This window comes from Mustelus asterias, chromosome 23, assembly GCF_964213995.1.
Source record: "Mustelus asterias chromosome 23, sMusAst1.hap1.1, whole genome shotgun sequence".
NCBI lineage: Eukaryota > Metazoa > Chordata > Chondrichthyes > Carcharhiniformes > Triakidae > Mustelus > Mustelus asterias.
In genome coordinates, this window is record NC_135823.1 from 26,453,491 (window position 1) to 26,480,828 (window position 27,338).

At 40.3% G+C, this 27,338-nt stretch overlaps 1 protein-coding gene across 1 annotated transcript in view; it reads right to left on the bottom strand.

Annotated features, from left to right (window-relative positions):
• Positions 1-27,338, bottom strand: part of sdk1a (sidekick cell adhesion molecule 1a) — an 839,938-nt gene that overhangs the window by 276,728 nt on the left and 535,872 nt on the right. Inside the window, exons 7-11 of the mRNA XM_078240149.1 lie at positions 13,129-13,316; positions 12,078-12,161; positions 11,729-11,923; positions 8,608-8,724; positions 6,888-7,055 (exon numbers count right to left, since the gene is read on the bottom strand). Coding sequence (XP_078096275.1) covers positions 6,888-7,055; positions 8,608-8,724; positions 11,729-11,923; positions 12,078-12,161; positions 13,129-13,316 — 752 coding nt within the window. The remainder of the gene's footprint in view (positions 1-6,887; positions 7,056-8,607; positions 8,725-11,728; positions 11,924-12,077; positions 12,162-13,128; positions 13,317-27,338) is intronic.

The following is a 27,338-nucleotide window of genomic DNA, read 5'->3' on the forward strand; positions in this document are numbered from 1 at the left end:
CAGATTACAACCAGTGGTAGTTAATGGAATCATTATTAAAGAAGAGAATAGAAGAACATATAGAAATGAGAAATATAGTAATGAACAATCAGCATGGATTTCGGAAGGGAAAAACTTTCTTGATCAAGCTTACTAATTTTTCTGAGAAGGTAAAAGAAAGGGTACTGGACAATGGTAATCCAGTATAAAAACTATCTAGATTTTCAAAAGGCCTTTGAAAAGTTGTTTCATATTAGGCCACTGAATAAAATCACAGTATGTGGATTCAGGGATCAGGTGGCAGGATTCTTCAAAGGAAGATCTTAACTAGAGATTGGTGAAGTCACCAAGAAATTCCACTGGGAATTCGGAAAAAACTTCTTTATCCAAAGAATGATGAAAATGTGGAATCCATTTCCACAGGGTGGTTGAAGCAAATGGTACAGATGCATTTAAGGGGAAGTTGGACAAGCATTTGAGAATGGAATAGATGGTTATGATGGTAAATTTAGATGAGAAAAGATGGGAGGAGGCTTGAGTGGAACATATGGGTGGCACTGTAGCACAGTGGTTAGCACTGCTGCCTCCCAGCGCCAGGGACCCGCGTTTGATTCCCGGCTTGGATCACTGTCTGTGTGGAGTTTGCACCTTCTCCCTGTGTCTGCGTGGGTTTCCTCCGGGTGTTCCGGTTTCCTCCCACATTCTGAAAGACGTGCTGGGCAGATGCATTGACCTGAACAGGCGGCGGGCTGTGGCGACTAGGGGAATTTCACAGTCACTTCATCGCAATGATAATGTAAGCCTACTTGTGACTAATAAATAAAATTTTACACTTGACTTTAAACATCAGCATGGCCTGGTTAGGCCCAATGGCTTGTTCTGTGAAGTATACCTTATAAATACATTGCTTAACAATATAATTGCAATCATTTCCAGGTCTGCCTATGAAATATGAACAAACATATTAAGCTGGTTGCTAGGCGATAGATGTACTGGACTACAGTTAACCTATACTGCACTAGTTTTCAAACATTTCTATGTGATGAAATATTGATAAAAACCCAGGGTTTCCATCCTGATTGCTGAAAGTATCAAACACCCAAAAGGAGAACAGTACAATTGCTATGGAGAATTATGTTTTATTTGCATTCATGGCAATAATACAAGAAAATACGAGTGTCATGGTTCAAATCACGTACCATTTAAAAAAACTGGACTTTCCCTAGAATTCAGAACTTTGTGCTAAGTGTTCTGCAACAGCAACATAATAATCCATCTCTTCTAATGAAATCAGTGCAATTGAAATATGAACAGAGGCTCTTCTGTCCCAACAGAACAAATGTACATTTTATCACCTGTCACAGTGCATGGGAGTGTTAATTAGTGAGAAGCCACAACACTTCATTTTTTGAGTAAAAATGATGTATGTGAGAATGATGCAGACTTTCTGACTTTCTTGTGAAGCTTGTAAATGTACACATGGCTTTTAAAATAAATTGATTTTGGTTAAAAATAATTGTATTTCTTTTCTAATTAAAATGCATTTTTAATGGGAAACAACTGCTGAACATTTCTACTTCATTAGTTTAAAAGTTGACTTATGTAAATAAATAATTAAACAAGGATGTATAAATACAAATTTCAATTATTGATGTATAACTGTGAGGCATAATTGTTTGAACAGAATGTGACGGAATTAAAATTAGTTCCAAAAATGCTTCAGAGGAGTTTTGGATAGTTGAGTACTTTGTGGAGTTTGGTGGTGAGCAGGAGTGGAGAAATTGACCAAGAAGAAATGAGCAATGGGGAAGGAGGGGGAAGGTAAAGGCCTCATGATGGCAGGCAGAGGGGCAAAGAAATGGATGAAGAAGGAAAAAAAAATGGAAGGCAGAGGGAAGACCAAGGGGAGGGAATCTGGACCCTTACTAGGCTGCATGAAAAGCTCACAAACAACTGGGTTAAAGGGATAACACGTTGTGCATCTCCTTCCAATAAACAAAGACTCCAGATGCAGTTGGTAAAGATCTAATTGGGGCATGGACGCCTCGCAGATGATGGGCTTGGGTAGAGGGTAGTTTAATTGAGGAACTGACTTTTTCTTGATGCTGCTAACCTTTTTCTTTTGAGTTGCTGACATTCTGCACAGTCTGATGAAGAGAGGTGGGCTGGAGAAAATGTTACGAGCATGTTGGGCTGGTATCTAAATATGGCAGCCGGACCATCAAACTCACCAGTTGACAACGTACAGACAAATCAACTGCTGGCCCACTGGGAGATTTGGATGGCAGCTTGCCTGTGCATACTTAATGAGGTTCCAAGTGCAGAATCTGGCACAGGATCTGGCCATTCTGGCGAATAGGTAAGGTGCTGCCGGAGCTGCTCGCCATTGTACTTTGTCTCAAAACGGAGAATTCTGTCCCAAGTTTATCATTACATGAATTAATTTTATGGGCCCTAACATTTTACAAGGGTTCTTTCAGTTTCTTGTTGTAATAGGACAAGCAGCAGGTTAAGTTGATAAAGCTTATATAAAATGAAACCGTTGGTTTTACAATTAAGGACCAAAACGAGGAAGTAATTCTTTATAAATCACTGGATAGGTGTCAGCCAGAGTATCATGGTCAATCTGGGTATCACACTTTAGGAAGAATGTCAAGGCTTTTGAGTGGAGATTTATCAGAATGATACTGCAGGTAAGCTGTTTTAGTTATGTGAAGAGGGTAGAGGAGTTGGGATTGACCTCTTTAGAGAAGACAATGTTATGGGGAGATTTAATAAAGCAGTTCAAAATAATTAAATATAAATATATAATTAAATATAATGAAATAAATTAAAAGAAAATGTTTCCACAGGCAGAAGGGTCTGCAATCAGAGGGCACGAATTTAAGATAAAAAGCAAACGAACTCAAGAAAAGATGGTGTTTTTTTTAAATGCAGTGTGTTATCATCATCTGGATGCCTAAAAGGACAGTGGAAGTAGATTCAGTAGTAACTTTCAAAAGGAAATTAGATATATACTAGAAAAAGAAAACAATTGCAGGGCTATGGGGAAAGAACAGGAGAGTGGGGCTAATTGGAAAGCTCTGTCAAAGAACTGATACATGGACAATGGGCTAAAGGGCTTTCTTCTGTGCTGCATGATTCTACGATCTCTGGTGATGACCTTGGGAAATGCTTTATTAGTTGTTTTCATCTATGCTGTTGTTCTGAGGGTCCCGCTAGCCTCTGAGCAGAGATCCAATGGGAGAGCAATCGAACTCCCATGGAATTTCAGAACCATGATTTTTGATCTTGTCTGATATGTGATTGTTGTAAGTTGATAAAATCAGTTGCAGGATGAAAACATGAAGACAATAAAAGAATTTTTTTTTTGGGGTGGGGAATTTGAATTACTGCAGCCATAGCATTACAAAATATAGTACATGGCATCCGAAGTATTATAAGAAGGGGCATAAAGTACAAAAGTCATGTGGTAATGGTGTGGTATACAGTGAGATTTTCTCTGATATTGGCAAGGGTGATGTCGAGTGAGAAAAGCAGCGTTGAGCCCACAAACTGCAATGGTTGCTTTCTCCACCTTATAGTCCGGGACCTGGAGGGAAAAAAAACTGCAGGCATGGGTTCCAAAACATATCACTAGTTGGCAGCCTCTGATTCACCCACCTCACCCATCAACAAATCAGTGACTTGATGATCCGGGCACTATTTTTAGGTGACCCCAACGCACAGCTAGCAAACCAGGAAACAAGCTTCACCAGGTTCAGCCTTGGCATCAAACTGGAACATGCTGGCATAACCCTGGCACGACCTTCTCCCCACTGAGTGCTGCATTCATCTCCGAGTGCCCTTGGAAGTACTGTTTGCCAGGTGCACACTTTCCGAGGCCAGTCAAGCTTCTTGCTGTTTTAACATCACGCTGCCAGGGATGTATTTTTTATGTGGGGGTTTTATAGGCCGTATGGGCCTGATGGTGATATGTTAATTTATTACATGAAGGTTCCCAACGTTGAACGGTGTGAAATGCAGCCCCCCACTGAGAGAGGGAGGGGACAATTGCTTCCTGCTTTTATGCCGGTGTGAAATGTGACTTTGGCCTTCTTGGGATACTTTCCACTCTGCCGATTCAAACGGGAGGGGGAAATCCCGGCTGTAGAAATGATTGGTTAAGGCACAGTTAGAATACACGGTTAGATCTATGGCACCCTACTTTAGAAAGGATCACAAGGAGAGAAGATTCAATCCATAATGAGATCAAAAATGAGATGCTTTATAGTTATGGGAAAATGGGACTGGCAACGGGCTGGAAATATTTTTGTGGCATCAGGAGAAGTATCTGATGCAGTTTAAGCCACCTCCTTGTTTTTCCAATCTCATCACAGTTTTTAAATAAAATTGGAAAGACTCAAATAAGAGCAATTAATTGTCTGTTGCCATGTTACATGTTGAGAGCATGTCCTATTCAGTCAGAATGCTGTATTTTCACTTGACCCAGTTCAACTGATCGCAGAGAATGAGTCAAGGTCTTTACTTGATCATTCAGAAAGTATTCCTCAGGCAAAAACATATAAACAGAAAATTATATTACAAAATGTACAGGGCTACTGCAATAAAAATATTAAAATAGAACAATGGGGGTGTTCACTTGAATACATACTTCCCAACAACTCTTTTTGATTAGCTGGATGGCTCTGAATCAAGTTACTGAGAAAACCACACCAAGTAGTTTCTGTCTGCCAGATGTGAAGTGTAGACTTTCTTCTTGAATGGAAAACACTTCCATACCCAAGTCCAAAAAAAAATGGGTGCAGCCAAAGTGTGGACTGCTTGGTGTGTGTAGGAGTGCTGCTGGCTAATTAATCACGAGCCTAAAACTTAAGCTTTGCAGCGAACAGACATGCTGCACTGATACAGTTACAACTGGCCGTATAGCTTTCTTCTGTGCTGTATGAATCTATGTAATTTTCCTGCTGTTGTTCGGGCATAGCAACCCTCGGTCCCTGTCTTGTGGAGTTCTCTGGAGCCAATTGGGAATTCTCCGAGCTCAAGTGAAAATATGCAGGAAAACAGGCATTGACTGTCATCTTAATAATTGGGACATGTGGAAAGAAACCATTCTCAACATCAAGAATAGTTCTAGCACAATAGCAAAATGAAAGAAACAAAACAGCCGCCAAAATATTAATCCTTCTTTTCTGTTTTCTAATACTGACAGACAACTTGTACATTCCTAGCTTTTAGTTCAGTTTTTATTTCAGGTTTCCGCAACGTGTACTTTTTCAAAAACAGTCCAACCACATGTTTCGATCCTTGGCTGAAACAAATGTCCATAATACAGTATTTTATTCAGCAGAAAATACATTAGGGACAAAACAATCTGTAATTAAACCCAGCAAAATCTGAGCTTTCTTCATGGTGAAATTTTAAAAATACCTCAGAAAAAGCACACAAAACACCTGCTTCTGCTTTCACTCCTGTTTGCCCCTTCCCAAATTCCTACCTTAGTTAACAGCTAACCCCTCCTGCAAGGAGTTTCAAAAAGCTTTTAGCAATGCAACAAGGTCCTCCTCCAAAACATCAACTTATTCTGCTCTGAGGTTATGCCTAGTTTGCTTTTAACATTCAGCTGACTTCTGTCAAAGCCTTTCTGAAACCATTCTTTTTCAAATGAGCTTTGCGCAAAAATCAGCCCACAGGTGTTAAATGGACAGATCAATTTCTGAGAATGTCACGAATGATAATGTGGGTTGCAGATGTAATCGTCAATGGCAGTAGATGGGGCAAGCAATTATCCAGAAAGGCACTAAAATGGGAATTAACTCAAGATTTATACTCAGGACGAAAGCTAGTGACACGCACGACAAAATGTTAAGTGATCAACGGAAACTGAATGAAGGCTCCAAAAGTTAGCTGCATTTAAATCACTTGCTTTGACAATTTACTGACGCATAGCATGTTAAAAATCTATTAGCAACTGCATTTCCTTCCAGAGATTTATTCCATTTCTCATGCCCCCGCTGAAAATTTGTTTTGCATTTAAGTCATAATTGCATTTGCTGTATTTTTACCTTTCTCTTGAGCTATCCCTCAAATTATGTCCAATATATTTTTTAATGCAATTTTAAAAATAAATAAATTTTACTTTTGTATTATACTTTGATTATTTACTCAGATTCTCTCCAGGCACAAAAGGGTGGATGTGAGGGGGAAGGGACAAACATGATCTGTGTTCTGAATAGGCACAGAGAGGTGTTCTCAGTGGGGCAATAGTGTTCATTTATTGAAATGAAAGTGCTTCTCTTAAACACTAAACTCCAATCTGGTGCCTAGAGAGGTGATAGAATTGACCTTGGATATAACAATCACAGCCATGGGACTCACCCTTGAGTAATAAATAAATACATTCCCTTGTTGCATCATGTTCATAAATGGACTATACTTCAGAAAATCAAAACCAGCTTGCTACCAGTAAATAGTAGTTAAATATTCCCGAATGGAGCAGAACATTTATCTGGTGAATAGTTAAGTCACATAAACCAGTACGACTTCAGGTGCAAGACCAAGGCCAAGCTGTGATTCTATCAGAATCACTACCAGAGTGATCTTATCTCTCTACCAGAGTGACAGTAGGGGCACTAAAATTAGTCTCCCATCTCTTGCTGGAGAACATTGTTTGGGTTTTCCACTCCAGATTGCGAACCCTTCTGAAAAATTAGTATATCAAGAATCACACAGGGATAATAGCCACTTAGCAGAAGTACTGGAAAACTGCCAACATGATGGAATTGTGCCCCATAAGGGGCACATGAATTAACACCTTCAGGAAAGTAATGAAGGAAACTGCTGAGAACCTTTTAAAAATATATTTGCTGATCCCAATTTCATTTTCATTCTTATTTCTATGTACTTACTCCACACAGTGAGATTGGCCGATGCATTGACGGCTCCTTTGGAATTCACTGCAAAGCAGGTATACATTGCGGCATCTTGAACAAGCACTGGTTTTATCAGCAATCCACCCGATTCCAAAAGTGCAAACCTTGGAATTTGTATTGAACCACTCGCTAAAACCTTAGTGCCTGTAACAAAAAAAAAGCTAGTCAGTAAATGTGGACATGCAGCAGGCAGCTCCCAGGAATACACAGGTACATTAATGTAGACAATGCACAAGATACTGTAAAATGAAAGGAAGTGTGAGAGAAAAGATAACAGAAGCAACTTTTTTATATTGTGCGTTTAATGTGTTGAAGCATCCCAATTTGTACTTCCTCAGAACATTAACAAACCAAAATTTGGCATTGAACCACTTAAGGAGGCATTAGGACAAATAACTATCATCAAACAGGTAGGTTTTAAGGAACGTCCTGAAGGAGAAAAGAGAGGCAGAGTGGTTTAGGGAGAGAATTCCAGAGCTGAGGTCCATGGCATGGCCACCAATGCTGGAGCAATTAAAATCAAGGGTGTTCAAGAGGCCAGAATAAAATAAACCCAGATATCAGAGGATTGGAGGGCTGGAGGAGAATACAGAAATGGAATGGGGCGGTAGGTGTGAGGTCATGGAGGCAAACAAGTAGGATAATTTTAAAATTGTAGTATGCTTAACCAGGAGGCAATTTAGGTCAGCAAGCACAGTGATGGTTGAATAAGACTTGGTGCAATAAAACATGTCATCTTCCTGGGTTATAAAGATGATTTGCAGTTCATCAACCTGTATTAAATTTTGTAAAATTTTAAATATTAATAATTGATGTTTCTCCTGCAAAGTGGTTGCAATAATGATAGAGCACCTTTGATTGACACATTGCAATTGTAATACCCCTCCCAGTGAGTTTTTCAGCTATACAGCTAAGGGAGAAAAATGTTAAATGGGTGAGATAACCATCAAGTTAGTAATGTGTGATCCCTGCCGGAAAGTGAAGTTGGCAATGGTCTGGAGGAAGGTTACCCACCCTGTCCTTTGTAATGTGCATGATCTACAGGATTACATGCATGAAGGGAAGCGGGTTCATAATTGAAGGAAATTGGGAATAAAAATGCGAACATTTCTTCATAATACAATGAATGCCTCAACAAAAGTTTCACATTTTGACTATAAAATTAATTATCAAATCAGAAGAACTGTTTGCAAGTCAAACTTCCACAAAGCTCCTTTCTTAACTGTTAAGGCCCTTATAAATTAAGAGAAAATAGAGGATAGGTATGAATCTTTCGAGAAAGGAAATTGTGATCCAGCTGGAGACTGATTACATACTTTCATCATATCTGGGAAAGCCTGGAGTTACAGAATGTAAAATCTGTGCTTATAATCATTCCCACTCAAAGCATTCTGCAACGGACTCCCCTGTCAATCGTTATTGCTTCTGGGAGGCTAGAGATCGAGTCCAAAATTTTACACAGAATTACATACTTCTAAAAGAACAAACTTTCATTATAGGACTGCAGAGTTCATAAAAAGAGACATTTTATGGAGGCAGTTTGGGCGCTAGGATTGGATGAAATAATTTTTCTTGATTGCTGTTGGCAGTGCATAGAAAAGCAATTTTGATATTGATATTATTACATCTTTGACAAAGTGAAAATTGAAAGCAATTTGTTCCATTCTTCCCCAAAGTAATATTTTATAATATTTGCCTGTCTTCCATGTGATGCCGGGCTTTGGTGCTCCTGAAACTTCACAGTGTAAAACTGCAGCTGTTCCATCCGTTACAGCAGTATCTGATGGAGCTCTGATGAAGGATGGTGCAATGTCTGAAAAATACATCAGCAATATGAGAATAATTGCTTTTAGAGTTTCTATTTTGGATACAATAAATAAACCTAACTAGTTTTGATACAAAATCCTTTTTTATTACATCCCTTTGCATTACATCAATCACAGACAAACTTCCTTCCCTTTCAAGCTATTTGTGTGTATGAGCAACTTGGTAATTATCACATAGAAAATGGTGGGCATCTTGTCTCATCACATATTTATCTCTTGTAAGACCTCATGTATAGAAGATGAATGATAATTTCTGGCCAAGCCCTTAGTCTTATTGCCAGTTTTCACTATCCATTCAATAAAGAAACTACCCTTTCGAAATTGACAACTTAGACAGCAAGTCATTGAGATACAGAGCACAAATTGGCTGCCTTGTTTCCTATATGGCAATAGTGCCTACACATCAATCTTATTGGCTGCAAAGTACTTTGAAACACCTGGCAGTCATGAAACATCATGAAAATCGCTACATAAATGCAAGTCTTTCTTTCTTGTGGGGGGAAACTTTGATAAGGCCCATACTTGGTTGCAGGTATTACAATAGATGCCTAGTTGAGTTGAGGCAGGAAACATACAAACTTTGTACTATTATTTTTCTCTCCACAGATGTTGTCCGACATGCTGGGTATATATAACATTTTCTGTTTTCATTACAGATTTCCAGTAACTGCAGTGTTTTTCCCTTGCGTTAACATGATTTCCTGCATAGTTGCACATCAAACGTATATTCATTGAGTTGTAGCCACTGTGGTTGTGGTACATTTTGCCATTAATATATGGGGCCCATAGCACCTCACGCATGTCGTTGATAGCACACTGAACCTACTTTATGGGTCTAAGTGGAGAGTATTCCATTACACTCCTGACTTGTGCCTTGTAGATGGTGGACAGGCTTTGGGGAGTCAGAGGTGAGTTACTCGCCGCAGTATTCCTAGCTTCTGACCTGCTCTTGTAGCCACTGTGTTAATGTGGCGAGTCTCCTGCTTTCTGCCTGCCATTCTACCTTTTAGTTCGGGAATGATAGATAAATTTAAGCTGGTCCATGCAATATTAAGGTGCTCTTTCATTTTCTTCATTTGGGATTTTTGCTTTTCTAATCCTGCAGCTGCAATAACTTGAAGTAAGAGATACACACTGATGGGAAGGCTGCTTGGAGCAAATCCTCTCAATTTGCAGAAGTACACTACATTGCGCTATAAATTACATAGAACTAGCTAAAAATCACATTTGTTATTGCTAAATCTTAAATAAAGGTTCATTGATGCTTCAAAATATAATCGCATATAGTTCTCAAGCTTTAGTTTTGTGAAACTTAGTTTTTGATTGCTTAAACCTTACTGGAATGTAAACCAAAACTATACAAATGCCTCGAAGCAGCTCCAGCTGTGTTTGCTCCAAGAAAGGGATAATGATGGAGTCAGTGGATTGGAAGAATTCTGAAATGTGTTTACATGGAAGGAAATATTATGTATGAGCACGTTTATCTTTTGAGATTTGAAGTACTTAATTAAGCTATTGATAAACAAATCAACATACTATTTACAACAGTAATTTTGTTAAAAGAATGTGAAATATCATAATTTTAAAAACTGCTAAGCTTCATATGTAACAAATATCTCTATGTTTATAGCACACTTTAAAGCAATTAACAGTGTATATTATTTTTGAACATTGGGTTGCAGTATTACTGAAACAATTCAAGGCTATGCATGAATCAGGAGCTCCATGCAACTAAATAAGGAGGAAAGCAACTGGGAACACACAGTAATGTGCATGTTTCAGGAATGTGTTTATCTGAAATTAACTGTCAACTCATTCCACTATTCTAACTTCCCTTTGACCTTAACAGCCAGAGATAGGCTTGCAGTACCACCCAAGTACAGCGAGACCAGATTGATACTAATACGTTCCCATAGAGACCAGTAACTTTTAAGAAGACATTTGAACTTGCAGTGAATGACTGAAAGGATCACACAACAAGATTTCAAGTTTTAAGACTTTTACTGTCAGTTATAAACTATTTCAGTAGGCAATTTATAATTGAAACTACAGAAAATATCTCCCACTTAATCTTTATAACCACCGAAAATCCCCCTGCTACAATTATTCTTAATTCTGTCCCATAAGTGGACATTTGATTCTCCCAGAACCAGTCAAAAATGATTCTTACCGCACAAGGGCTTGCTTCCCTTCTTTTTTTCCCAGCCAGGTAACTTCCAGACTGACTTTCATGGTGAGGGACAAACAGGAAATTCTTCCCTCGAGCCAAAGTTAGGCAAGTCTTCCAGCTTTGTTTGAACCCTCATGACTTGTAAGATGCAATCTGAGTTTCAGCTAACTTTTTAAGTTTATTTATTAGCGTCACAAGTAGGCTTACATTAACACTGCAATGAAGTTACTGTGAAAATCCCCTAGTCGCCACACTCCGACGCCTGTTCGGGTACACTGAGGGAGAATTTAGCATGACCAATGCACCTAACCAGCACATCTTTCAGACTGTGGGAGGAAACCCTGAGTCCCCGGAGGAAACCCACGCAGACACAGGGAGAACGTGCAGACTTCACGCAAACAGTGACCCAAGCCGGGAATTGAACCCAGGTCTCTGGCGTTGTGAGGCAGCAATACTAACCATTGTGCCACCATGCCACCCATCCTGCGTGGTAAACAACAGGGACTTGCTGCCCCCTATCTGTCTCTCTCTCTCTCTTTGATTCTTGTAGGCTGAGCCTGTCTGTGAGGTTCAGTACAATTTTATAATCCAATACTTACTATTAGCTCCTCTGATCTTTGTTCACAAGTGTGAATATCTTGCACCTTCTCCCCAGTAAGACATCCTGGGCCGCCCTTTAATTATCAAGTCATCCATGCTTGTTGTCAGCAGAATTCAGAACAGTCACACAACCCATTTCAACACTGCATTTTATCCTAAATGAAAGACACTGACCCAAAACATAACAATCTTCCAACCATCATATTTGTAACAATACTTACTGGTAACAGTGAGATATGAAGACGTTTGAATATCTCCTGCTTCATTCCTAGCAAAACACTGGAATATTCCCGAGTCTTCAGGGACCAGCCCCTGGATCTGCAGGATCCCGCTTACCATCTCCTTATATCTGCCATTGTTCAACTTTAATACTGGGACTGAATCTTTGTACCATTCCAGACTAGGTACAGGTATACCTGCATGTAAGAGTTAAACCGATAAATGAGTACCCTCTTTTTTAATACTTCAGAATGAAAATACTTTTCCAACAGTACTGTTCTTCTTTAAGCCATCTGCAGAAGTAATAAACATTTACAAAAAGAGGATATGATTACATTGCTCTCAACTCACCCATAGCTCTACATGGAATATCAACAGTTTTTTCTACTTCACCCTGAATCTTCCGGTCAGGTTCTGCAGTGAAATATGGTGTTTCTATGGAGAAGAGTGTTGATGTTAAATGAAAAATCAAATGCAGAGATATCCTAACCACATATAGATGCAAGGAGGTTTTGGAAAAAATCCATGATGGACATATCATGTGTAATTCCTTAACTGCAGTCACTGGGAACCTTCACTGGAATCATCCTGGTAAACTGTCTAGGTTCATGGCAAGATTCTCTAATTTACATTTCAATTGTGGGCATCAGTGGCACAAGGACCATGCACCCTGATGACGAGTTCATAAAGTGCAGCTGAAAATTTTTTTCTGGGTGGTCATCCTCCATTCACTGCCGCAACCACTAACTCTCTAAAACTAATGAATTGATGCCAGTGGAGCCATTTTTATAAATGGTCTCGTAAAATAAAATAAAATTGGCCTTTTCTTCTGATAACACACAAGCTGGTCCACACAACCATTGATTATCAGAGGTGTATGCCTGGCACGATCATACATCAGACTATAGTGAAGGCCTGCTGCATTGGAACTCCTGAAGAAGGGAGTCCCAGTCTCAGTCCTAAACGCCATTACTGTGATAACTATGGTTATAACAGGCAGAGGATGCCAGCAGAACCATAAGAGGAATCCCTAATGTAATGCTACAACAGCCATGAATTTTTACAGCCATTGAGTGCAAAAGACAAAATATGAATGCAGATAGAAATCTATTACTTCAGCCATCCCAAAACTGTACGAAATTAGCCTCAGCATTTATCTCTATTAATTAACTATTTTAAGGATTACAACTGGACTGTTATGCCAAGATAAATAAAATTGTCCTTATTCTCTGCAGAGTTGTAAAAGCTTTATTGAAAAGCTACTGGTTTTGCTTCATATTAATCAACACCATAAAACATACTTAAAAAGTGAATGAAAACTTTCAATGATAGAAATAAATATTTGCATTTCAAGAGTTGGAGAGAAAATTCATTCATCAGAAAATTAAACACGAGTCGTTACCTGTAATGGACAGGAAGGCATGTGCGTGAACAGCAATACTGCCGCTCTGTGATGTGGCCTCACACTCATACATGCCAATAACAGCTGAAGTTGGATTTAAGATTGTGAGTCGCCTTCCAAACACACCAATTCCACTGTTCAGTTTTACACCATTTCGCTTCCAGGTAATACTCAGTCTGTCCACAGGTCTATTGGAAATGAACGAAAAGGGCATTAGTTTCTATATAAACATCCAGTCATCCATCAGTTCTACTAGCGAAGGAAGAGAGATGTAAATATATTGGCCTGGATCTTGCAAACAAAAATATTGCTGAAAAAAGAGACATGGCATTGAAGCTTTTTGTCTGGCACTCATCAGGACAAATCACAAGAGTACTAAATTTCAAAGGATACAATAAATTTATACTGCATGAGAAAAGTGTGCTGATTGGCTGACAATTGGCAGGGGCATTTCCATGGAGAATACACCAAGGAATTTGTTTAAATTCAAACCAGGCAAGTTGACTCCAATTAGCCGAGGCATTGCCATAGGAAATATACCAGCTAACGGTTATCCTCAGCTTTGATTTAGTTGAAAAAGGCAGAATGCCTGCACATAATTGTTTTGCTTGCAGCAGGCAGGAGCCTGATATATATGTGGTGTAGGAATTTCAGTGCCTGTGTGATGCCAGGTTGTATGTCCCTTCCTAAAAGAAACAAATAATGAAATAGTAGATGCGTTGGTTTTAATTTTCCAAAATTCCCTAGATTTGGTAAGATTCCATTAGACTGAAAAATAGTGAAGTAACTCCTTTATTCAAAAAAGGAGGGACACAGAAAGCAGGAAGCTACAGATCAACTAGCTTAACATCTGTCATATGGAAAATGTTAGAAGCTATTATTAAAGATGTTCTATCGGTATGCTTAGATAAATTCAAGGTTATCAGGCAGTGAACATGGCTTTTTGGGAGGGAAATCACGTTGACTAGAGTTATTTGAAGTAGTTACAAGTGCTGTGGATAAAGGGAAACCATTAGATGTACTGTACATAGACTTCCAGAAGGTATTTGATAAGGTGCCTTATCATAGACTAGTATATGGATAGAAGATTGGCTAGCTAACAGGATATGGCTCCGAAAGCTAATGGCATTTGCTACCAAATAAACCTGTTGGACTTTAACCTGGTGTTGTTAAAACTCTTACTGTGTTTACCCCAGTCCAATGCCGGCACCTCCACATCATAGCTAACAGGAAACAGAGAGTAGGCATAAATAGGTCTTTTTCTGGTTGATGGGATGAAACAATTAGCATGCCACAAGGATCAGTGCTGTAGCCTCAACTTTTTTACAATTTTTATAAATGATTCAGATGAGGGGATTGAAGGTACAGTTGCTAGATTTGCTGATGATACAGATAGATAGGAAAATAATTTGTGAAAAGGACATAAGGAGGCCACAAAGGGACATATAGATAGGTTAAATGAGTGGGTAAAGATCTGACAAATGGAGTATAATGTGGGAAAATGTGAAATTGTCCATTTTGGCAAGAATTTAAAAAAGCATCTTATCCAAATGGAAAAAGAGGGATCTAGGGGTCCTAAAGCATACATCAGAAAACTTTAGTATGAAGGTACAGCAAATAATCAGGGAAACAAATAGAATACTATTTGTTTATTCCAAGGGGAATTGAATGCAAAAGTAGGGAGGTTATGCTTCAGTTATACAGGATATAATTGGAGTAATGTATACAGTCTCGGTCTCCTTATTTAGGTAGGAGTTAAGTAAGTTGGAGGCAGTTCACAGAAGGTTTAATAGACTAATACTTGGAATGGGCAGGTTGCCTTATGAGGAAAGGCTGGACAGGTTAGGATTGTATCTGCTGGAGTTTAGAAAAGCATGAAGCGACTTGATTGTGGATCCTGAGGAATCTTGACAAGGTGGACTTGGAAGGGTTGTTTCCTCTTGTAAGAGAATCGTGAACGAGGGGTCACTGTTTAAAAATAAATCACGAATTTAAGACAGAGTTGAGGAGGATTATTTTCTCTCAGAGGGTCTTGAGTCTTTGGCATATCCTTCCTCAAAAGTGGTAGAAGGAAAGTCTTTGAATATTTTTGAGGCAGAGGTTGGTAGATTTTTGCTAATCAAGGGGTGAAGGGTAATCAGAGGTAGGCGAGAACATGGAGTTCAGGTTACAATCAGATCAACTATGATCTTACCGAATGGCAGAGCAGGCTCAAGCAACCGAGTGGCCTATTGTTCCTAATTTGTATGTTTGTACATATGTTTGTATGTTCTAATGAGTGTGGATCATATCAACAGCATGTCCTTTTGGTTGTTCACAACAGGCAGCATACTGACTATACTGAAAAAAACCCATTTGCAAAAACCAAAACATAGTGTCTAATCACATTAGATGTGGTTCCATGATTAGACAACACTTAATGGAAAATGCTACATGGGCTAAGAATTATAATAACAACCAATTTAAGATTATGAGTTGGGACCACAATGTGGCTCACTAATGGTTGCTAAAGCCACATATATTCATACATTGAGCCCTGTCCTCTGCAAACAAAAATAACATGTGAAGGTATTGCATCTGAACTAAGCAAAAGCTTGGAGGACAACTATTCCCTGATGCATTTCCCACAGCAATGCCTTGACCAGAGTTAACTTGCATTATCTGAATTTAAACAAAACTTGGAGTTTTCTGGTGCATTTTCCATGGAAACATCTTTACCAATCATAGTCCACTTGCCCATCAATAACTACGCTTTTCTCATGCAATATACATTAGTTGTTCTCTTTGAAATTTGGTACATTTGCCATTCTGTTCTGATGAGAGCAAGGTGAAAAGTTTCTATAAAACATACATATATATATGTGACTATAACAAAAAATAATGGAAAGCTTAATTCACATGCTACTATCAATGTGTAGATTGCCCACATGGCGAGGAAGATGTACCTCATGAATTGTGTATTGTCACAAGTTGCTGGATAATTTGATGCATTTTAGCTTTGTGGAAATGGCAGTTACCATTGACCTCCATCTGAGTTTCATGAATTTGCTGCATTTACACATTAATTGCAAATTAAACTCAGAAAAGTAGGGCGCGGAATTAACAGCACACATATATTTTTAATGAGGAGAATTGTCTGCCTGCAGTGTGACTCAACATCTCCAGACCAGAATGGGAACAATTTAATCTGTGATTTCTCATTCTTACAGGTTGTTTGAGACTGAAGCAAATACACATTTTTCTTTGTACTTTTTCTTTTGTCTTCTTTTTCTCTTAATTCAATATTTATTTCCCTTTTCATTTCACTTTCTGTAGCTTATTTTACTCTGATTCAGCCTATTTCCGTCTCCGTTGTTTCAGTCTTTTTCGCAAACCTTAAATCCCATTATCTAAGTTCAGTCAGTCCTGTTGTTCACCACTCCGCTCAGTTTCCAGCTCAGACTTCAAGCAACTTGTAGGGGAAAAATATTTTAAGTGTAGGGAAAAGTATCAGAAATGAAACAGCTTGTTCAAGTAAAATCTGGGCAATTAAATCAAACCAATGTAGCAATTTACTGGTCATTTTGATCTAAAGTGGAAAGCATTGGATAAAATTTCATTAATATTGTTACAGACTGGCGGGGGGTTAATTTAATCAGCAGTAAGTTCTCTCATCATCAGTCCATAAATAGTAAGGTGTTCTGAATTGTTTCCCCCTTTATGAGCAGTGACATATTTGTCAACCTCCTTGGTTTTGGTGGGATCCAATTTTCTATTAATAACCCTGCAGCAAACTCGAGACAAGATGCACACTCAAAATGCAAAAAGAGGGCTTGAAAAACCCTTCTCATCTCCAGCCAGTAAAGAGAAGGATGGAGAAAAGAAAGATTTACAGTACAGAAACCACAGACAAAAGAAATATTGTTTCAAGTGGGTTCCAGAGGCCAGATTCAAGGTGCAATGAGGTATTCCTTCAAGGAGATCAGCAGGTTATAAAATTCAATTTTCTGGTAGTTGACTTCACATAAGATAGTCACGCAAAGGTGAATCAATATTATAAACGACGGCACAGAACCTCCAGCAGAAATAGGGTAGATGGAGCCAGGTGTCCAATGTGGGCCAGAGCTGCTACAGTGTGGCCTGCTAGTCAGCTGTTAAACAGCAGACTGAGCTATGCAGTTCAGCAAGACTATATTACTTGTTCCACAAGCCAGAAGCCCATGTCAAAGTACATCTTTAACAAAGGATGTCTATGCAGAGTCTGGAATTAGGCTTGGTCTTCACAAGTGCCATATGGGTAAAAAGGAATGTTTGAGAGGCCATTACTTTAGATGTTCCATCTCTACTGGCAAGTTTAGAAGTGGCCAAAGGGTATCTATAGATATTTTATAAAAATATACAGCGTGAGGTCTTAGTCCCTCACAATATTAAAAGTAAAATAGAAGAATTTTAGCTTCATTTAAAAGCTATTCATAGGCTTTTCCAAATGAACTATTTTTATTTACCCAAAGGCAGTTTCCTATAAAAGCACTATTCACAAACTTTGCCTACATCCAGCACACTACTGAAGAGAGATCAATTATGCAATATGACTCTTCCATTTCTGCCCCCTTTTTAGGTCTTCATGTAACAAACCATTTGGTAATATCATCACAGGACAATGCTGAAGTTGTTTTTTAGTTTGCCACAAGAAAGTATCAAAGAATGCCACTCATCATTCCTCAACTATATTCCCTTTCCTCTGGGGAATAAACCTAATATCTACTTGACAACGCCAAGCGTGCTTGCTGGATGTGAGAAATCACATTGTTGTAATTCGTAAGAGCAAATAGTTCATTAACACTCATTGGAACAGCAGTTAATCAACAAATTCATGTACCAATGGACTGCCTGCAGTTCCGTACTTCAAAGCATCAATTAATCATATAATCCCGACAGTGCAAAAGAGGCCATTTGGCACCCACTCTATGAAGAGAGGATTTTACCCAGGTCCTCACTCCACACTAGCTCTGTAATCTCTCATATTTGTCATGGCTAATCCCATCTAACCTACACATCTTCAGACACTAAGGGGCAATTTAGCATGGCCAATCCACCTAACTTGCACATCTTTGGACAGTGGGAGGAAATCAGAGCACCCACAGGAAACCCACGCAGACACGAAGAGAATGTGAAAACCCCACACAGTCACCCAAGGCCGGAACTGAACCCAGGTCCCTGGAGCTGTGAGGCAGCAGTGCTATCCACAGTGCCACCCCTAATCATTAGTCTCCTTCCATATAATGCAGTATTCAGTTCATTGAGATTTTTTGTGTAATGATGCATTAATACTTGGCTCCAAACTAGCATTATGATTCAGAAATCCTAGAGACCTTTCATAGAAATGATGAAAGGACATCGGAGACAACCTCAGTAGAAATCCTGGCAGATATCTGAGAATTTGAGAACACTTCTAGAAGACGAAATGTACCACTGATAATTATATCCACTTCTTTGCAGTGCTTCATATTGTGTTGTGGATTGTAATGTTTGCAAGAACTCAAAGGTATCTACTTACAACTAAAATGAAACAACAAACGTGATTAAATCTCTTACTTTTAAAACATCCAGAATCATTGTGATTTATTTCTGCTCCATCAGTCAGCTTTCAATATCAGATTGCTAAAAAAAGCGTAGCCTCAGTGCTTTGTAATATAAAACACAGGATATAGATTTTACAGTTCAATGTTAATGGTTGTTTACTACTACCAACAATAACATCTGGATTACCACATATAGCTCTCTAAAACTGTAAATGACAAGAGCAAAGTTGCAAAATATTAGACTATGATGGTTAAACACTCTAAAATTGCCTTAAATATGTCCTCAGTAATCAGACTGAATTCTAAGAAAAGAAAATGCCAATTAAGCCATGAAAGCTTATATAAATGAAACATTACTGACCAGGTACAGAAAAACAAGCCATTAAGATCACTCGTGACTTGTTAATGGAGCCATGAAGATATCCTGCCTTATCTACTTCTGTACACAACCAGTAAAGAGCCGAGAAGCTAAGGAGTAAACAAGTGACCTGGCATGCATGACTTGTTCCAGAGCACCATTAATTCTGATGTCATCAAGAGTACCAACAGAACTGTGTGAAATGGTTGACACAGAATGGCTAACCTCTTGTGCCACTCAGACTGATCAATACAATTAAGGAGGCTTCTTTTGAAAATTAAAAAAATGTAAGGGTGATAATTTTAGCATTCAAATTTTCAGTACTTAATATAGTTTTTGTTATAATAGAAGGCGCAGGGGATTTTGTCTAGATCGCTGCTTCAGTAATATCAAAGATGCAAGAATGATGGAGAAGGACGATGTTAACAGGGCAGTTATACAAGCTAGGTGCAGGTTGCAGCTGGCCTGGAAGTCCAAGTTTCCATAAGAGCACGGGAGGTAAGATTTAAGCCAGCAAGTCAAGACGGATACTGTTATGATCCGTAGAGGTTGAAAGATTTTAAAAAGAGGTCAACTTCCGACGACTGACAATAATTATTGACGGACATAATTTCATGTTTTAAGACTTTTATTATGCAAACCAAATAAAATAATCATAGACCACATATTATTTAACAGCTAACTAATACATTCAACTGAAGAAAAGGTACTTTTGTATTTACTAATACAATTGAGATACACAATCTGATGCAATATCTACTTTCAAAAAGTCATGCATGGTTAGCTTCCAGCCATACAAACTCAAACTGTCGCCATCAGGCATGTGGATTACAGCCTGCAGACTCTCACACCAATCCATAAATCTGACTTCCAATAGATTGCTAAGATTGCTGAGCCTCTGGCCCTGGGAATGGCTGTGGCTTTGTGGAGAATGGATATGCCATCCTCTGAGGTTGATTGCATTAGCCCTCCTATCCCTGCCACACCACCAGTGCACTAGTTGTTACCTGTCAGTTAGCCAGCCCACACTGCTATCATCTATGCTGAGATGTTGTAGCCCACAGCTAGGCCTCTTAGGACCAGAAATGCTTGCCATTCTTCCAAAGGCATTTGCATCTGCCCTTACTGAAAGTCAGCACTATTCCACCAGCCAAGCTGCAGCCATTCGATAGCACTGCATGGGAGGAGGACAGGCAAAGCTGTACACAAGGCAGACACTCAGGGAATGCATAAAGTTGGTTAACTGACTGATGTATACAATATAGAACAGTTTGATTTAGAAATCTGGTTTGGAATGCGGATTCCGTGCTGGCATTTGCATTGTGATCAAATGGATGGTGTGAAGATAATGGCAGAGGGAAGATAAGTTGTGGAACTGTTAGTGAAAGGGGAATTTGGGTTGCAGTTACTGGTATCGCATTCAAATTAATTCATCATAGACAGCTCTGCAAAAAGAAGCTGTGTAGATTGCCTCTTCGCCTCCTCCTCTTTATGTCCCTGCTCCTGAGTTCTAACTATACAGCTGTTGGCGAGGGCTATCCCTTCACAATAGCAAGATTGTGCATCATGAAACAAACCACAAATCTTGACATCTGCTATGCCAAGTACTGCAGCGTTCCTCAAGAGCAGTACAAGAATCACAAGTATTGTTTCAACATGTCAATGATCTTCTTTATTATATATCATGAGGCAGCATGGCTTCCATTGATTGCATGCTGTGTGTGTGTGTGTGGGTTGTGTGCTCAAGTCATCAGTCATACGATCAGCAGATCGCCTTTGACACCCACAATCATCCTTTGGCTTGTCACAGTGGTTCAAATGCACAGCAGACTGACTGCTGCCAGAATACCAGACACTGATTTGCCTGATTCTCTGACAGTGGTCACACCCCTTTAGGATGCTGTGGGACTAGAATGCTCATCAATTGCAGAATAGGCAGAGTTGACATGCAGCACCTGAAAAGTGTATGCAGTCAATGGTACCTTGGAGAAGCTGTCAACCTCGTGAAGCCACATATAGGATCTGCCTGCTTCCCTCTAGAGAGAATTAAATGCATTTAGCTGTCAATAAATAGATAGCCTCAGTGACCTTGCTCAAACAATGGCCAGCATCAAACTGGAAAATGTTTTCTATATTGAAGTCTAGCCTGGAAGATCCAGACACAAAGTTAATTGCCACTGTCATCTTGACAGCCATTGACAAGTGCTCCTTGCCTTGGTCTGAGGTGTGGCTGAAGCAGATGGCAGATTTCAGTGAGGATGCTCTTACAGAAGCACAGACAGCTCTCACATAGTTAGGCGCTGAGCTTCAAGTAGGAGAATTACTCCCTGTACACCATATAGCCTCCCGTTCAGAGTACGTCTTCCCCTCCTTCTCTCCCACCCATCACCTCCATCTTCCTGCAGCTTGTTCCACTCTGCACACACTCTGTTCATTCCCTAAGTCATGCTGGACTCCAAGAGAAATGGATACAAGTGCACCCATGTTAGGGAGCGACTTGCTGGTGCAGAAAGCTGAGGTCAGCAAAAAGTCCTTCAGCACCCACCACATGACTTTCCTTTGTCACTTGAAACAACCATAAACAATATCAAACTCTTGTTGAATCATAACAAGAATAAGAAGAAAATCAATCAGCATCTGGCCTGTAAGTATTTGATAATCCCCTTAAATAGTGCTGATGGAGAGGGGATGGCCATTCCTGTGCTGAATGTGTGTTCAGCTATGCATGATTATGAGACTATATATACAAGCTTGAGCGTCAAAGTGACAGTGCCGGTATCAAATCAATTTTGTATGCTGATTAACATCATAACATGCCCACTCTGCAATCTTCCACAAAGCATTCTCTTTGTGTACATGAATGCCCCGACGTCAGATGTTTGGTGCAACATTTTGTATTTCAAATGGCACACATGACACCCAGATATTGGCGCTATGATCTGTGTCACACTGAAATGGTCAAGAGTGGTAGTAAACAAAGATCATTTATACAGACACTTAAAAATCATGCCTTATTATACTTGGAGCGAACACTTAATGTCTTCCCTCTCTAAATAAGAAAGTGTTGTTGCTTTCCTTGTAAAGTTGGTGAAATGGGCAAACGTATTTTCAAAAACACGCAAGCACAATTTGAAAATAAATGGTAATTAACAATGAGCTTGGGTGCATTTTCAAGGGCATCTTTCAATTTTCAGTTATTATAATAACTGGATAAAGAGTAGTTGCTAATTAGTTGCACAACTTTGTTCTAACAGATGTCTGTTTCCATACTCCGAGTTCTGGTGAGAGCCTCTGGAATGGCAGACGGAACTCAGTTCCATTGTGTCCATTTTAATTGTATTCGGTATGAGAATTGAATTATATCTTTCTTGAATTTTATAGCCAATGCTTTTCTGTTTGCATGGGAGGTTGATTTCAATCATTTAAGGTAGGTGAAAGTGTCTGTTTATTGGCAATATTTAAACTTATACATAAAAGGCTTCCATTACCTTCCCTGTCTCTCAGCATTTGTGTATTGGAATATTGGTTTGGTATTTTTAAAAATCAATGGCGCTCCCACCATCTAGGCATGCAATTATCAATAAACAAAGTCTTGAACAAGGTCAAATATCAAAGTTAACATACAGAAATGCGGCAGCACAAGCAAATAAATGAAACCTAATAAATTAACAATGGCAAAAACAGACCAAAATTAAACTACACCACAAATCATAGGCGTTAAGTAAATGGAGATGTTGCCAGATGTTATGTGGACGCATTTTCGCAAATGTCTAACAGAATCTAATAGAACAAAAACGGGGCTGAAAATTTGCAGGTCATAATCATAATCTGCAGGGCCCCATATCTAAGGATGGATGTGCTGGCCTTGGAAAGGGTCCAGAGGAGGTTCACAAGAATGAATCCTGGAATGAAGAGCTTGCCATATGAGGAACTGTTGAGGACTCTGGGTCTGTACTCGTTGGAGTTTAGAAGGATGAGGGGGAAATCTTATTGAAACTTACACGATACAGGCGAGGCCTGGATAGAGTGGACGTGGAGAGGATGTTTCCACTAGTAAGAGAAACTAGAACCAGAGGGCACAACCTCAGGCTAAAGGGACGATCCTTTAAAACAGAGATGAGGAGGAATTTCTTCAGCCAGAGAGTGGTGAATCTGTGAAATTCTGCAGCAGAAGGCTGTGGAGACCAGGTCATTAAGTGTCTTTACGACAGAGATAGTTAGGTTCTTGATTAATAAGGGGATCAGGGGTTATGGGAAAACACAGTAAGAGTTTTAACAACACCAGGTTAAAGACCAACAGGTTTATTTGGTAGCAAATGCCATTAGCTTTCGGAGCACTGCTCCTTTGTCAGATGGAGTGGATATCTGCTCTCAAACAGGGCATACAGAGACACAAAATCAAGTTACAGAATACTGATTAGAATGCGAATCTCTACAGCCAACCAGGTCTTAAAGATACAGACAATGTGAGTGGAGGGAGCATTAAGCACAGATTAAAGTGATGTGTATTGTCTCCAGACAGATCAGCCAGCCAGTCAGACACTGATAGCCAAGTTCCGCACACATGAGGACGGCCTAAACCGGGTTCTTGGGTTTATGTCACACTATCAGTAACCCCCTCAGCTTGCCTCCTGGACTTGCAGAATCTCACTGGCTGTCCTGTCTGGAGACAATACACATCTCTTTAACCTGTGCTTAATGCTCCCTCCACTCACACTGTCTGTATCTTTAAGGCCTGGTTGGCTGTAGAGATTCGCATTCTAATGCAGGTCATAATCATAATCTGCAGGGCCCCATATCTAAGGATGGATGTGCTGGCCTTGGAAAGGGTCCAGAGGAGGTTCACAAGAATGAATCCTGGAATGAAGCCCCGTTTTTGTTCTATTAGACATTTGCGAAAATGCGTCCACATAACATCTGGCATCATCTCGCATTTGATTTTGTGTCTCTGTATGCCCTGCTTGAGAGCAGATATCCCTCCATTTGACGAAGGAGCAGCGCTCCGAAAGCTAATGGCATTTGCTACCAAATAAACCTGTTGGTCTTTAACCAGGTGTTGTTAAAACTCTTACTGTGTTTACCCCAGTCCAACGCCGGCATCTCCACATTATAGAACATAGAAACATAGAAACCCTACAGTGCAGAAGGAGGCCATTCGGCCCATCGAGTCTGCACCGACCACAATCCCACCCAGGACCTACTCCCACATATTTACCCACTAATCCCTCTAACTACACATCTCAGGGACAATTTTTAACCTGGCCAATCAACCTAACCCGCACATCTTTGGACTGTGGGAGGAAACCAGAGGACCCGGAGGAAACCCACGCAGACACGAGGAGAATGTGCAAACTCCACACAGACAGTGACCCGAGCCGGGAATCGAACCCAGGACCCTGGAGCTGTGAAGCAGCAGTGCTAACCACTATGCTACCGTGCCGCCCCAGTAATTATGGGAAACGGCAGGAGAATGGGGTTGAGAAAAATATCAGCCATGATTGAATGGCGGAGCGGACTCGAAGGGCCGAGTAATTCTGCTCCTATGTCTTATGGTCTATAATTCTGGTTGTTACATTGGCATTGCAGCAACCTGTGCCTTCTAATGTTGTTCTGGTTGAAGTATGTGTGGTCAGTGTAAGTGCACTCTTTTAGTCAGGATAGGATTGCAAGTGCTATCATGAACCGTTCTCTGCTGTATCATTGGCGAGGGAGGCCTGCCTGAGCATCTGCCAACTTCATTCAGAGGAGGTGAATTTTCTGCTCCTTTCTTTTTGGGTGGGTGGGGGGGGGGGTGGTGGTGGTAGAGGAGAGAGAAGGAGTGGCAGGGAATGGGATCCCCTGGTGGCAGGAACAGGTAATCCCTCCAAAAGTTCCAAACTGCAATTTACACCGGCGGATTTCCCATTTCTATTGTTCAATTGTCAGGATCCTCATTTGATTCCATTTAAATGTAATTATCAGGCCTTTATGCCTGGTCGTTCCACCCGCTAGATTGTCCATTCACATTGGTGTGAGGACATGCTACACGAATTGCGACAGGTCCCCCACAGAGTGCGCCTGGTGGGCAGAACCTGCCAGAGGAGGTCAGGTAAGTGCTTGCATCAGCGGGGAGTGGGTCATGCCTGGGCACTGCCTTGTAACACTGCCAAGAAACATTGCCAGGGGATGTTCCGGGAAGTTGGGTGGGGGGGGGGGAGATGTTCCATGAGGTGGCTTCTGTTTTAATTTTTTTGTATTGTGGTGCCCATGATCTAAGTTGCCGGCTAGCATGATGTAGTGGGAACCGCCCCTTAGAATTTTTTTCCTACATGCCTAACAATACAGCAGAGGAAGCTGGCTTTGGGGCCCGTGCTTCCAGTCTTTTTCTCGCCTTCTTTCATGTTGCAAAAATAGAAAATTCCTCTCCTAACTACTGCAGATCCATACTTAAGATGATCAGTCTGCACAGAACAAATTCTTCAATTTTTGGGTCTAAGCCACTACCCCTATTAAAGGGATGCTGGAGTGCCTAACTTCACACTGGATGTAGCATATTCCCTACTGGCATACTGGGCCATAGGAGAGAGAACTTCTGGCATAGAGGAAGATCCTGCCTCCAGCCACATTCTTTATCTTGTAAAGTTCTGTCTCTGACGAGGTGATAATGAAACTCCCTGAAACATCTTCTGGGAAGCTCCGTCATAACTAGCATGAGTTACAGCTAGAGAGTGGCAGAAATGCCGAAGAATTTCAGCCACAAGTTTCTCAAAAGGTCATATGTTCAGAACATCATGTGCACATTTGTACAATTTTCAGTCAGACTTCATCCCACCCCAAGCTGTTTTCGTTGACCAAGCTTCATTAGATCCACCCATTGCCACTGGTAATGGGACATTCTGACAATGCTATAGTGGGTACTGCTACTTAAAAAGAGTAAAACTTGACCAAGCGCCCCAATTGTTCAGAAGGTTATTTAAATTGTTGGGCTTTGGACTGAATCGAAGTTACACTGTTCACTATGAGGACCTCTCCTCCTGAAAGCAGCTTTGGCAGGGTCTTCTGCTCCTGTCTTGGGCGGCACGGTAGCACAGTGGTTAGCACTGCTGCTTCGCAGCTCCAGGGACTTGGGTTCGATTCCTGGCTTGGGTCACTGTCTGTGTGGAGTTTGCACATTCTCCCCATGTCTGCGTGGGTTTCCTCCAGGTGCTCCGGTTTCCTCCCACAGTCCAAAGATGTGCGGGTTAGGTTGATTGGCCATGCTAAAATTGCCCCTTAGTGTCCTGAGATGCGTAGGTTAGTGGAGTTAGCGGGTAAATCTGTAGAGATATGGGGGTAGGGCCTGGGTGGGATTGTGGTCGGTGCAGACTCAATGGGCCAAATGGCCTCTTTCTGCACTGTAGGGTTTCTACGATTGCTAACAACTCTTCTCCTGGTTATCCCGAGCATAGCTGGGGAATGACACGGATTGCAATGCTGATGAACACAATACAGGATATGATGACTCTTAGCTTCATTATCTGCGCCGCTCTCTCTTGTTCTCTCTTCTGCCTCTGTTCCCTCAATGCATCATAGCTTCTTTTTCTGTCTGCTTTTGCCTCTCTTTTGTTCCTTTTGGTAGTAGATGGTATCGTGTAGACTGGCTCCTCCCCATGTGCAGTATGTGGGGAGGAGCCACCAGCGGTCATTCAGTGGGAGTAAGTTCAGGTCAAGGTAGAGAGGCAACAGTAACTCTGATTGACCCATTTCTATTGCTGCTTCCTGATTCTGTCCAATTTGCAACATCAGATGGTTAGGAGAATTTGACGGGTGTAATCCAGATGTAATTCAGATAAGCGTTAAAATTAAAATCTTTATCTATAGTTGTAAATGTATAACTTTGACCTGAACAGTCAATGGAACATGGTTGGGATAATAAGCTGGCTATGATAAATCACTGTGCCTATACTTACATTGTCATGCTTTAAGTACTCCCTTTTACGTATGGCGACATTACAGTCTTCTGTTTGGCAGGAGGGTGCAATTACAGTATGACAGGCTTATGCGAGCAAGTTTAATTGTAAATGTGGGCATAATAATTTATAATAGAAACAGCTGACAAAGTTTTTTCAGAACTGAAAAACTTTCAAAAATATATTACTGGTTGATCACTCATGGTGATGAACACAATGCTGTATTGATGACTGTTATCTTCACTGTGTGCGTTGCTCTCTCTTGCTCTCTTTACTGCCTCTGTTTCCTCAACTCGTCATACTTTCTTTCTCTGACTGTTTCTGCTTGTTCCTCTCTTTTGTTCCATTTGAGTGGAGGTGTTA